This window comes from Mustelus asterias, chromosome 29 (assembly GCF_964213995.1).
Source record: "Mustelus asterias chromosome 29, sMusAst1.hap1.1, whole genome shotgun sequence".
Taxonomy (NCBI): Eukaryota; Metazoa; Chordata; class Chondrichthyes; order Carcharhiniformes; family Triakidae; genus Mustelus; species Mustelus asterias.
The window spans coordinates 6,307,720-6,321,710 of NC_135829.1; the positions used below are offsets into that span (position 1 = coordinate 6,307,720).

At 47.1% G+C, this 13,991-nt stretch overlaps 1 protein-coding gene across 1 annotated transcript in view; it reads right to left on the bottom strand.

The window, feature by feature from the left end:
• LOC144480490 (proline-serine-threonine phosphatase-interacting protein 1-like) overlaps positions 1-13,991 on the bottom strand; it is a 102,704-nt gene that overhangs the window by 66,493 nt on the left and 22,220 nt on the right. Inside the window, exon 3 of the mRNA XM_078199982.1 lies at positions 13,524-13,598. Coding sequence (XP_078056108.1) covers positions 13,524-13,598 — 75 coding nt within the window. The remainder of the gene's footprint in view (positions 1-13,523; positions 13,599-13,991) is intronic.

The following is a 13,991-nucleotide window of genomic DNA, read 5'->3' on the forward strand; positions in this document are numbered from 1 at the left end:
TTGTATTAAGTTGATCTTCCTCTACACCCTAGCTATGACTGTAACACTGCATTCTGCACTCTCTCGTTTCCCTCTCTATGAACGGTATGCTTTGTCTGTATAGCGCGCAAGAAACAATACTTTTCACTGTAAACTAGTACATGTGACAATAATAAATCAAATCAAAATCATGCACTTTTACTTGGGGATTATTCCGGTTCTATCATATGTGGTCCCACTTTCTCAACTTCATTAGGTGAGGAGGAATTTCTTCAGCCAGAGGGTGGTGAATCTGTGGGATTCATTGCCACAGATGGCTGTGGAGGCCAGGTCATTGAGTATATTTAAGACAAAGATAGGTAGGTTCTTGACTGGTAAGGGAATCAAGGTTATGGGGAGAATGGGGTTGAGAAACTTATCAACCATGATTGAATGGTAGAGAAGACTCGATGGGCTGAATGGCCTAATTCTGCTCCTATATCTTATGGACCTGCTGCCTCTAGCGAACATCCAAAATAAGAGAAAGTAGGCCATGCGGCCTACTTGATGCTCCATCATTCAACAAGAGAATGGCTGATCTGTTATGTGCCTCTAATCCCACATTCCCATCTACCCCCCAATAGCCTTTGAATCCCTCGCCTAACAAGAATCTAACTACCTCCACCTTAAAATATTCAGTGACCCCCGTCTTCTGAGGCAGAGTTCCAAAGTCGCACAACCCTCTCACCTCAAAGAAAAATACAGCACCCTGGATTTTACGCTTCAGCGGCAAGTAAACAGTCACCATTCATTAGACTTTCCAGCCTGCAAATAATATCCGCCTGGAATCTATAAGAGTCTAGCTACCTGCACGGGGGATCTGGGGTCCTGTCTGAACAGACAGAGAGGGAAAAATCATCACCTGCCCCAGTGAGAAGGGAGGGAGAGAGAAGGCCAGGAGTGCATGGGTGGGGAGGGTGTGCTTGAGTGGCGGGGGAGGGGGTGCTCAGGTGGGGAGGGGCGTTCGTGGATAAAAGTAGCAACACCAAAGAGAAGAGAGTCATCACTGAGTCTATTCCAAAGATGTGGAGATGCCGGCATTGGACTGGGGTGAACACAGTAAGAGTTTTAACAACACCAGGTTAAAGTCCAACAGGTTTATTTGGTAGCAAATACCATTAGCTTTCGGAGCGCTGAGAGCCAGCAATGGTGTAAGAAAAAGCCTCTTCAGCCAGAAGGTGAGAATTGCTGCACATAGATTTTTTTAAAAAGAACCCCAATTAACCAGAATAGTTTAGACTAAAAAAAAAACCTCCTGCTGTTTAGTGTTGTAAGCTCTGGGGCTATTGGCTACCATCAACAGAGCAGACAGTGCATATCCAAAGCGAGCCTGAAAATCAGGCCTCGGATCATATGTTGAGCTATCAACACTAAGGAGCCTTGCAAACCTGCGGCCTCCACCACTCAGGCGGACAAGGGCAGCTTGGGGAACACACACTGCCTCAACTTGGAAATATATCCTTCACTGCCACTGGGTTAGAATCCTGGAACTCCCTCCCTGACAGCACAATGGGTGTACCTACACCACAGGGACTGCAGCGTCCGAGGCAGCGGCTCACTGCCTCCTCCTCAAAGGCAGAAAACATTGGCCTTGCCCACGCTGGCCGTATCCTGTGAATGAATTTCATCAGCTGCTTGCTTCACTGGCATTGAATTCCAATGAGTATAGCCCCAGTCTACTCAGTCTCTCCTCATAAGCCAACCCTCTCAACTCCGGAATCAACCTAGTGAATCTCCTCTGCACCCCCTCCAGTGCCAGTATATCCTTTCTCAAGTAAGGAGACCACTTGAGTGGGTGTGAGGTGGTCAAATGCAAGCCAGCCCTTAGGAATAATAAGAACATAAGAACTAGGAGCTGGAGTAGGCCATCTGGCCCCCTCGAGCCCACTCTGCCATTCAATAAGATCATGGCTGATCTTTTTGTGGACTCAGCTCCACTTACCCGCCCGCTCACCATAACCCTCAATTCCTTTACTGTTCAAAAATTTATCCATTCTTGCCTTAAAAACATTCAATGAGGTAGCCTCAACTGCTTCACTGGGCAGGGAATTCCACAGATTCACAACCCTTTGTGTGAAGAAGTTCCTCCTCAACTCAGTCCTAAATCTGCTCCCCCTTATTTTGAGGCAATGCCCCCTAGTTCTAGTTTCACCTGCCAACCTCCCTGCTTCTTTCTTATCTATTCCCTTCATAATTCTATAAAATCCCCCCTCATTCTTCTGAATTCCTCCTCATAAGCCAACCCCCTCAACTCCGGAATCAACCTAGTGAATCTCCTCTAGACCCCCCTCCAGTGCCAGTATATCCTTTCTCAAGTAAGGAGACCAAAACTGTACGCAGTACTCCAAGTGTGTGGATGCTTATTCACTGGTGGCCGGTGGTTAGACCACACCAAGCAAAGCAAAACCAAGTGGATTAGCTCAATTTAGCACAGGGATGCCAAAACAGGCCCTGGTCCTATCATCGAGATATGCAAGATGCTTAATCTGCTTGTAAAAGTCACAAGGGCTGCCAAAAGAAGAAAAAAAAAGTCCCCACAAGTTTTTCAAAGGCTGGACGGAGAGATCCGTTGTGGGCTGTCCAATGCTACCCTAGTTTGAAAGCTAAACAAAGAAACAAGTCTATCACATTACAATTCCTTTTCCAAGAAGGCAGATGGAAATAACGCTGCACCTTTTCACAAAAAAAGACACAATTTTTTTTTTTTTAAAAGTCCAACAGAGCTATAACAGATCTAAATAGATCCTGGCCCCCATCGAGGAACAAAGAAAAATACAGCACAGGAACAGGCCCTTCAAGACCGTGCCGATCATGGTACCCCAACTAAACTAAAAAAATCTTCTGCCCTTACCCGGTCTGTATCCCACTAACCACGTCGCCTCTGTATTGTGGATATGAAAGGTCGGGCATGACTGATACGCCAAGGCAGAGCTAAGGGAGTGCCGCACCGTGGAAATACTGTGTCCTCTGGACTGAAAAATTGACCTTTCGAAGGGCAAGGCAGTTCCTCCCCAGGGTTCTGGCCAACATCCCTCCCGCAGGCAAAGCGCCAGATCATTTGCCCTTTGCGGGGATCTTGCTATGCGCAAAATGGCTGGCAGTGCTCCCTTCAATGCGCTACATGTGAAGTTCTTCATGGGGAAAGAGGTGAGAAAGTCCACTGCAAACATCAAGCATTATCAAGAACCGATCACCTACCAGTTGCAACAAGAGAAATGGAAGGTGACGGTGCTCGGAGGAGATGTTCATCATCCCCAGGTTTTCCCTTCAACACGTCCTGAAACTAGTTCAAGGGTGGCTTTGCTGCACACCATTCAAAAGCTGGCAATTCATCTGCCGATTCTTACAGTGCAGGGACATAGCAGGTCACGTGGGTTTTAATGCAGTTACACACATCAGTGCTGCCTCACAGTGCCAGGGACCCGGGTTCAATTCCGGCCTCGGGTCACTGTCCGTGCGGAGTCTGCACATTCTCCCCGTGTCTGCGTGGGTTTCCTCCGGGTGCTCCGGTTTCCTCCCACGGTCCAAAGATATGCGGGTTAGGTTGATTGGCCGTGCTAAATTGACCCTTAGCGTCAGGGGGGCTATCAAGGTAAATACATGGGGATAGGGGCCTGGCTGGGATTGTTGTCAGTGCAGTCTCAATGGGCCAAAAGGCCTCATAGAAACCCTACAGTTCGGAAAGAGGCCATTCGGCCCATCGAGTCTGCGCCGACCACCACCCCACCCAGGCCCTACCCCCATATCCCTACATATTCTACCCGCTGATCCCTCTAACCTACGCATCCCGGGACACTAAGGGGCAATTTTAGCATGGCCAAATCAACCTAACCCGCACATCTTTGGACTGTGGGAGGAAACCGGAGCACCCGGAGGAAACCCACGCAGACACGGGGAGAACGTGCAGACTCCACACAGACAGTGACCCAAGCCGGGAATCGAACCCGGGTCCCTGGAGCTGTGAGGCAGCAGTGCTAACCACTGTGCCACCCCTCTTGCACTGCAGGGATTCTATGATTTATTTTGAACAATGCTTATGTACCATGACGGGAACTTGCACATCAAACAAAGTGCAGCCTTAACCACAATTTCAGCACCATATCCTCCGACTTAATCTCCTTGATTTAACAGTATAACCCCGAAAGCTAGTTAGTCGCTGTTTGGTAGCAGACAGGCATGAGCATTGAGAGGATAAGAAAGGTAAGTATTGAAGAAGACATCAAAAGCAAGAGTGGGGTTAGAGAACAAGTGCTGTGCCCGAGATTTGTCAGAGTTCCTACAATATTTTATAAATATATCTAAAAAAAAATCTTTCAATGCAGATGTGCCTAGTTTTTTTTAATCGACACCGTCACTTCCTGCCGCTCCTGCAATAACCACAAGCTGTTTTATCAGTCACTTGTACAGCGCACAGCGCAGGAAATGAACACATCTATTTCTCGAGAAATGTTGATTGCAAATGTATCAATTTTTAGCCTTGTGCGGGCTCAAGAAGCACATTAAAATGAAACTTCTGTTGCTGGGGAGGGGTGGGGAAAATGGAATCAGAAAGCTTGAATAAATCTTCCCATCTGAACAGGTGTTCAAAAAATTTTAGACTAGAAATTTCTAATTAGCTAAAAAAAAAAGTTTATTTATTAGTGTCACAAGTAAGGCTGACATTAACACTGCAATGAAGTTACGGTGAAAATCCCCTAGTCGCCATACTCCTGTTCGGGTACACTGAGGGAGAATTTAGCATGACCAATGCGCGTCTTTCAGACTGTGGGAGGAAACTGGAGCACCCGGAGGAAACCCACACAGACACATGGAGAATGTGCAAACTCCACACAGACAGTGACCCAAGCCAGGAATCGAATACAGGTCCTTGGCGCTGTCAGGCAGCAGTGCTAACCACTGTTTAGAACTCGCCTTTCCTTACTAAACTAGTGGCTCGCTCCTGGAATTACTCTTGCTTTGCAAGGACAGAAGGGTTACACCAATGGGTGGCACAGTGGTTGGCACTGCTGCCTCACAGCGCCAAGGGACCCGGGTTCGATTCCAGCCTCAGGTGACTGTCTGTATGGAGGTTGCACGTTCTCCCCATGTCTCCTTGGGTTTGCTCCGGGTGTTCTGGTTTCCTCCTGCAGTCCAAAGATGTGCTGGTTAGGTGGATTGGCCGTGCTAAATTGCCCCTTATAGTGTCATAGAATTCCACCGTGCACAAGGAGGCCATTCGGCCCATCAAGCTTGCACTGACAACAATCCTACCCAGGCCCTATCCCCGTGTGCCCCAAAATATGCAGGTGAGGGAGATTTCTTTCTTGTTCTTCTATTTAGTGGGGTAAATACAGAGGTGGGATAGGGTAGAAGTTGTGGGTAAGATGCTCTGTCGGAGCGGGCTTTATCCATCATAGAATCCATACAGTTCAGAAGGAAGTCATTCAGCCCACCAGGTCTGCACCAATTCCCTGGAGTATGTAACCCAGGCCCTATCCCGTGGCTCCACGTATCTACCATGGCCAATCCCCCTACTCTACACATCTTGGGACACTAATGGGCAATTTATCATGGCCAATCCCTCTAACCTGCACATCAAGTGGGGGGACAGTAGCGTAGTGGTAACTAACAACACAGACAAACACTCCAGGGACAGGACACCACAGAGGCTAGGGGTGGCTGGATTCAACGGATAAGTCCGGAGTAATGGTCATTAGTCTACCCATCCAGTTCACGAATGCCCTTGTGCAAACCCAGTCTGACCTACACAAGCTCTGCAGCACGGTGACCTGACTCTGCAACGGCCTAGTGATCTCCGATTGCATCAAACCACTGCAAGCTGAAACACTGTGGGTGTGCCTCAACCACATAGACTGCAGTGGTTCAACAAGCTGGCTCACCACCACCTCCCTGAAGCCAATTAGGACAGAACACTGGTCTTGCCATTGCCACTCACCACAAGAGCTAACAAAAAAATTCTATGTAGTTTTTGGCTTCCGTGTTTCAGAATAAATTCTTTGGGTTATAATGGACGCGGGTTCAGAGTGTTTTCACTTCCTGTCCAATTTAAAAAGAACTGCCCAAAATCTTTTGATTTCTTTCAATCAAAAGAAAATCATCTTTGTTTAAATTTACTCGTTTTATCATGAGCTACTAGTGTCAACTTTTGTTTATTTATTAGTGTCACAAGTAGGCTTACATTAACACCGCAATGAAGTTACTGTGAAAATCCCCTAGTCGCCACACTCTGGCGCCTGTTCGGGTACACTGAGGGAGAATTTAGCTCGGCCAATCCACCTAACCAGCACGTCTTTCGGACTGTGAGGGGAAACCGGAGAACCCGGAGGAAACCCACGCAGACACGGGGAGAATGTGCAAACTCCGCACAGTGGGGAGGCAATGGCCTAGTGGTATTATCGCTAGACTATGAATCCAGAAACTTAGCCAATGTTCTGGGGACCCGGGTTCGAATCCCGCCACGGCAGATGGTGGAATTTGAATTCAATGAAAAATATCTGGAATTAAGGATCTACTGTAGACCATGAAACCATTGTCGAAAAAACCCATCTGGTTCCTTTAGGGAAGGAAATCTGCTGTCCTGATCTGGTCTGGCCTACATGTGACTCCAGAGCCACAGCAATGTGGTTGACTCTCAACTGTCCTCCAACGGCAACTAGGGATGGACAATAAATGCTGGCCAACCAGCGACGCCCATGAATGAATAAAAAGTCACCCAATCCGGGAATCGAACCTGGGTCCCTGGCGCTGTGAGGCAGCAGTGCTAACCACTGTGCCACCGTGCCGCCCCATGTGATGAACCACTAGTCTTGACTTTATAAGCACCAGCGTGGACCCAATAAGCCAAATAGCCTCCTCTTCCATGCTGTGATGGCTTAGAACATAGAACATAGAACATAGAACAGTACAGCACAGAACAGGCCCTTCGGCCCACGATGTTGTGCCGAGCTTTATCTGAAACCAAGATCAAGCTATCCCACTCCCTATCATCCTGGTGTGCTCCATGTGCCTATCCAATAACCGCTTAAATGTTTCTAAAGTGTCTGACTCCACTATCACTGCAGGCAGTCCATTCCACACCCCAACCACTCTCTGCGTAAAGAACCTACCTCTGATATCCGTCCTGTATCTCCCACCACGAACCCTATAGTTATGCCCCCTTGTAATAGCTCCATCCACCCGAGGAAATAGTCTTTGAACGTTCACTCTATCTATCCCCTTCATCATTTTATACACCTCTATTAAGTCTCCCCTCAGCCTCCTCCGCTCCAGAGAGAATAGCCCTAGCTCCCTCAACCTTTCCTCATATGACCTACCCTCCAAACCAGGCAGCATCCTGGTAAATCTCCTCTGCACTCCTTCCAGCGCTTCCACATCCTTCCCATAGTGAGGTGACCAGAACTGCACACAATATTCCAAATGTGGTCTCACCAAGGTCCTGTACAGTTGCAGCATAACCCCACGGCTCTTAAATTCCAACCCCCTGTTAATAAAAGCTAACACACTTCAGGCCTTCTTCACAGCTCTATCCACTTGAGTGGCAACCTTTAGAGATCTGTGGATATGGACCCCAAGATCTCTCTGTTCCTCCACAGTCTTCAGAACCCTACCTTTGACCCTGTAATCCACATTTAAATTTGTCCTACCAAAATGAATCACCTCACATTTATCAGGGTTAAACTCCATTTGCCATTTTTCAGCCCAGCTTTGCATCCTATCTATGTCTCTTTGCAGCCTACAACAGCCCTCCACCTCATCCACTACTCCACCAATCTTGGTGTCATCAGCAAATTTACTGATCCACCCTTCAGCCCCCTCCTCTAAGTCATTAATAAAAATCACAAAGAGCAGAGGACCAAGCACTGATCCCTGCGGCACACCGCTAGCAACCTGCCTCCAATCCGAAAATTTTCCATCGACCACCACCCTCTGTCTTCGGTCAGACAGCCAGTTGCCTATCCAATCGGCCAACTTTCCCGCTATCCCACACCTCCTCACTTTCATCATAAGCCGACCATGGGGGACCTTATCAAACGCCTTACTAAAATCCATGTATATGACATCAACTGCCCTACCTTCATCAACACACTTAGTTACCTCCTCAAAAAATTCTATCAAATTTGTGAGGCACGACTTGCCCTTCACGAATCCGTGCTGACTATCTCGGATTAATCCGCATCTTTCTAAATGGTCGTAAATCCCATCCCTAAGGACCCTTTCCATCAATTTACCAACCACCGAAGTAAGACTAACCGGTCTATAATTACCAGGGTCATTTCTATTCCCTTTCTTAAACAGAGGAACAACATTCGCCATTCTCCAGTCCTCTGGCACCATCCCCGTGGACAGCGAGGACCCAAAGATCAACGCCAAAGGCTCTGCAATCTCATCCCTTGCCTCCCAAAGAATCCTAGGATACATTTCATCAGGCCCAGGGGACTTATCGACCTTCAGTTTATTCAAAACTGCCAAGACATCCTCCCTCCGAACATCTATTTCCTCCAGCCTATTAGCCTGTAACACCTTCTCTTCCTCAAAAACATGGCCCCTCTCCTTGGTGAACACTGAAGAAAAGTATTCATTCATCACCTCGCCTATCTCTACTGACTCCATACACAAGTTCCCACTACTGTCCTTGACCGGCCCTAACCTCACCCTGGTCATTCTTTTATTCCTCACATAAGAGTAAAAAGCCTTGGGGTTTTCCTTGATCCGACCCGCCAAGGACTTCTCATGTCCCCTCCTAGCTCTCCTAAGCCCCTTTTTCAGCTCATTCCTTGCTAACTTGTAACCCTTAATCGAGCCATCTGAACCTTGTTTCCTCATCCCTACATAAGCTTCCCTCTTCCTTTTCACAAGACATTCCACCTCTTTTGTGAACCATGGTTCCCTCACTCGGCCATTTCCTCCCTGCCTGACAGGAACATACCTATCAAGGACATCCAGTATTTGTTCCTTGATCTCAAAAAAGGAACACATGAATAATAGTATCAACATATTAAAGTTTCACTAGCTCAAACAAAATAGCTTGGGGCTACTAGACTAAAATGATCAGAAGTCTCAGATTCAGACCAGTTTTAGCCTTGGCTCAGTAGATTACATGACACTTCCTTTCTGGTGATGTCATGCTGCAATTCCTTAAAGGCATATTACAACAGGTAGCACTCAGCACTCTCAACTCAAGTCAGAAAGTTGTGGGTTCAAGCCCCAACACAACACAAAAATCCAGCCCAACACTCCACTGCAGTACTGGGGGAGTGCTGCACTGTCTGTGCTGCAGTTTTTTTTTGAATGGGACTTTAAACTGAGGTTCCTTCAACTGGATGGAAAAAAGATTCTGTGGCATTATTTCGATGCAAGAAGTCTCACAACACCAGGTTAAAGTCCAACAGGTTTATTTGGCAGCAAAAGCCACTAGCTTTCGGAGCGCTGCTCCTTCGTCAGGTAAGTGGGAGTTGTGTTCACAAACAGGGCATATAAAGACACAAACTCAATTTACAAAATAATGGTTGGAATGCGAGTCTTTACAGGTAATCAAGTCTTAAAGGTACAGATAATGTGAGTGGAGAAAGGGTTAAGCACAGGTTAAAGAGATGTGTATTGTCTCCAGCCGGGACAGTTAGTGAGAGTTTGCAAGCCCAGGCAAGTCGTGAGGGGTTACAGATAGTGTGACATGAACCCAAGTTCCCGGTTGAGGCCGTCCTCATGTGTGCGGAATTTGGCTATCAGTCTCTGCTCAGCGACTCTGCGTTGTCGTGTGTCGTGAAGGCCGCTTTGGAGAACGTTTACCCGAAGATCAGAGGCCAAATGCCCGTGACCACTGAAGTGTTCCCCAACAGGAAGAGAACACTGTTGCCTAGTGATTGTCATGCAGTGTTCATTCATCCATTGTCGTAGCGTCTGCATGATCTCCCCAATGTACCATGCCACGGGACATCCTTTCTTGCAGCGTATCAGGTAGACAACATTGGCCGAGTTGCAAGAGTATGTACTGTGCACCTGTTGGATGGTGTTCTCACGTGAGATGATGGCATCCGTGTCGATGATCCGGCACGTCTTGTAGAGGTTGCTGTGGCAGGGTTATGTGGTGTCGTGGTCACTGTTCTCCTGAAGGCTGGGTAGTTTGCTGCAGACAATGGTCTGTTTGAGGTTGTGCGGTTGTCGGAGACCATGCAGACGCTACGACAATGGATGAATGAACACCGCGTGACAATCACCAGGCAAGAGTGTTCTCTTCCTGTTGGGGAACACTTCAGCGGTCACGGGCATTCGGCCTCTGATCTTCGGGTAAGCGTTCACCAAGGTGGCCTTCACGACACACGACAACGCAGAGTCGCTGAGCAGAGACCGATAGCCAAGATCCGCACACATGAGGACGGCCTCAACCGGGATCTTGGGTTCATGTCACACTATCTGTAACCCCAATGACTTGCCTGGACTTGCAAAATCTCACTAACTGTCCCGGCTGGAGACAATACACATCTCTTTAACCTGTGCTAAACCCTCTCTCCACTCACATTGTCTGTACCTTTAAGACTTGATTACCTGTAAAGATTCACATTCCAACCATTATTCTGTAAATTGAGTTTGTGTCTTTATATGCCCTGTTTGTGAACAGAACTCCCACTCACCTGACGAAGGAGCAGTGCTCCGAAAGCTAGTGGCTTCTGCTACCAAATAAACCTGTTGGACTTTAACCTGGTGTTGTGAGACTTCTGACTGTGTTTACCCCAGTCCAACGCCGGCATCTCCACATCATTATTTCGATGAACAGCAAGGGAGCTCTCTCCTGCACCTTGGGCAACATTCATCCCTCAAATCAATATCACAAAGGAGGATTACCTGGTGATCACATTGCTGTTTGGGGGTGAAATCTGTGCATACAACTATAGTCAAATCAGTTGCCTTATTTCCCAATTTTCAACAGAGATAACGTTTCTTTCAACTAACTCATTGGAAAAAGGATAGGCTGCTAAAAGCAGAACTTAAATATTAATTCATAATGAGCTGCTGGCTAAGCACATTTTAAATTAATTAATTTTACAAGCCAGTTTACATTAACACTGCAATGAAGTTACTGTGAAAATCCCCGAGTTGCCACACTCCGGTGCCTGTTCGGGTACACTGAGGGAGAATTTAGCTTAGCCAATGCAACTAACCAGCACGTCTTTCCGACTGCGGGAGGAAACCGGAGCACCCGGAGGAAAACCCACGCAGACATGGGGAGAGCTTGCAGACCCATTTGACCCAATCACATGAAATGTATGTATTAAATAATTCAGCAGCCCTCGGTCTTTTAGCCAAGATCACAGGGAGGGCACGGTGGCACAATGGTTAGCGCTGCTGCCTCACAGCGTCAGGGACCTGGGTTCAATTCCGGCCTTGGGTGACTGTGTGGAGTTTGCACATTCTCCCAGTGGCTGAGTGGGTTTCCTCCGGGTGCTCCGGTTTCCACCCACAGTCCAAAGATGCGCGGATTAGGTTGATTGGCCATGCTAAATTGCCCCATAGTGTCGGGGGATTAATAGGGTAAATACATGAGATTGGGGGGGATATAGGGCTTGGATGGAATTGTAGTTGGTACAGACTCGATGGGCCAAATGGCCTCCTTCTGCACTGTAAGGATTCTATGAATCTTCTATGATCAAATGTCAGATCAAGCCCCAGATGGGTTGCAACGCCTTGTCTTGTCAGCGACCAAGAATTGGATTCAATTTGAATTGGAACAAGTAAGCATGGTTTAAATTGTTGAGTACAATTCTTACCTCAAGTCATTTTTCAACCACCCCGCTACACAGAACAGACATCTTAAACTTATGGGTTGAAACATTTCTGTTTTACACTAATAAAGAACATGATCATTCATGTGCTTTTCCTCGTCTGTCACGCCAGGGAAGATGTTAATCTCTTAAAATACAAACATTGACTGACGGATTTGCATAAAATCATGCTTTAATCTAATATCAATTTGAACAACTAGCATCCTCTTTTCCGCCAGTCTTTTGACTGTCTAAGATAGGCTAGGATTGTATTTCTTTGAACATAGATGCTTAAGGAGTGATCTAATTGAGGGGCTTAAGATGATGAAAACAGTTTGACAGTTTCTTCCTATCTACCCTATTTCTATTGGTGACTGGCGGGGTGGAGGCGGGGGTGGAGGCGGGGTGGAGGCGGTGAAGAAAGTCCAGACCAAGTTGATGGAAGTGAAAATTGTTCAAAGTCTCGCTGAAGCCTGACCAATCACACTCAACTTGCCAACCAATCAGCCGCCCTCTTCTCCTGCAGCATAAATTGTTGTGATTGTTTGAAATTTGGTATTCTTGCATTTGTCCGGATGAGTACAAGGTGAAAAGATTCCGCAACAAGTCTGTCATTTCAGGGAATAGTCAAACTCGGAACCTTAAAAATTAAAACTCGGCCCTACAGGAATGATGTTAGGAAACACTTACAGCTGGAAACCCAGAGTACTCCCTCCCTAAAGAGCTGGCAGACTTTTGAAAATCTCCAAACTCAGATTATTTTATTAGATAAAAGCTATTAGGAGTTAAAAGTTTTTAAAAAAAGTTTATTTATTAATGTCACAAATAGGCTTACATTAACACTGTTACTGTGAAAATCCCCTAGTCACCACACTCCGGCGCCTGTTCAGTTAGGCCGAGGGAGAATTTAGTACGGCCAATGCACCTAACCTGCACATCTTTTGGAGGAAACCGGAGCACCCGGAGGAAACCCACGCAGACATGGGAAGAAAGTGCAAACTCCACACAGTGACCCAAGCTGGGAATCGAATCCGGGTCCCTGGCGCTGTGAGGCAGCAGTGCTAACCACTGTGCCACCCTTACAGAACCAAAGCACATAGGCAGAAATCAAGATACCGGATCACAACACTAATCTAATTGAATGGTGATACAGGCAATTCAGCCCCTTGAGTCTATGCCTGTTATTATATTTAAACCCCGGAACTCTCTGATGACTCACGCAGTACAACATTCCTCTTTCAACATTACACAGTCCCCTCAATTACATCATGAAATAGAAGTGTTCCTCAACGTGCTGCATTCTCTAATGGGGAATTCCACTCCAAGATGACAAAACCCCTTAAATAACAGCTTCAGAGCATAAACAGCGGAGCACAAAGGATAGCAAAGAGATATGAATGAGCATGCAGAGATTTCTCATTTGCCAACTCGAAGATGGGACGCCAACAGTGGTTAGCACTGCTGCCTCACAGCGCCAGGGACCCGGGTTCGATTCCAGCCTCGGGTGGCTGTCCGTGCAGAGTTTGCACCTTCTCCCCGTGTCTGCGTGGGTTTCCTCCGGGTGCTCCAGCTTCCTCCCACAGTCCAAAGATGTGCGGGTTAGGTTGATTGGCCATGCTAAATGCGCGGGGTTATGGGGGGGTGGGGAGAACCTAGGTGGGGCGTTCTTTTGGAGAGTCAGTGCGGAGTCAATGGACCGAATGGCCTCTTTCTGCACTGTAGGGGTTCTATGGTTCTATGTACACTTACTTTATCTCCATTTGGCCACCAGCCTTGCGAGCGATGTGCACCAGTTCCTTCCCATACTTTTCTTCTGCCAAGGCCCTGCATTAAACAGAATATATTTCTCTCATTCCCAACAATCCATAACAACAATGAGTGTTCTGCATTAACATAGCACCTTTAACACAGCAACACGTCCCGAGGTCACAGGAGAGTACCGTTGACAACAAGCCAAAGGAAGCTTTCGGACACGTAATGAAAAGCGCGCTCAAGAGATGTAGTTAGCACCTTTCTTAAATATAAAAGGAAACAGGGACAGAATGGTTTGAGGATGGAATTTCAGAGTTTAGGTGACTGAAGGTCCAGCCAGCAATGAGAAAGTGAGGGTGGGGCAGATGTGCTAAGGCCAAAAGCTGATGGAACAAAAGTGTTGTAGAGATGGAGAGAGTTTGGACATTGGAAGGCAAGGTTACATATGGAATTAATCACAATCCT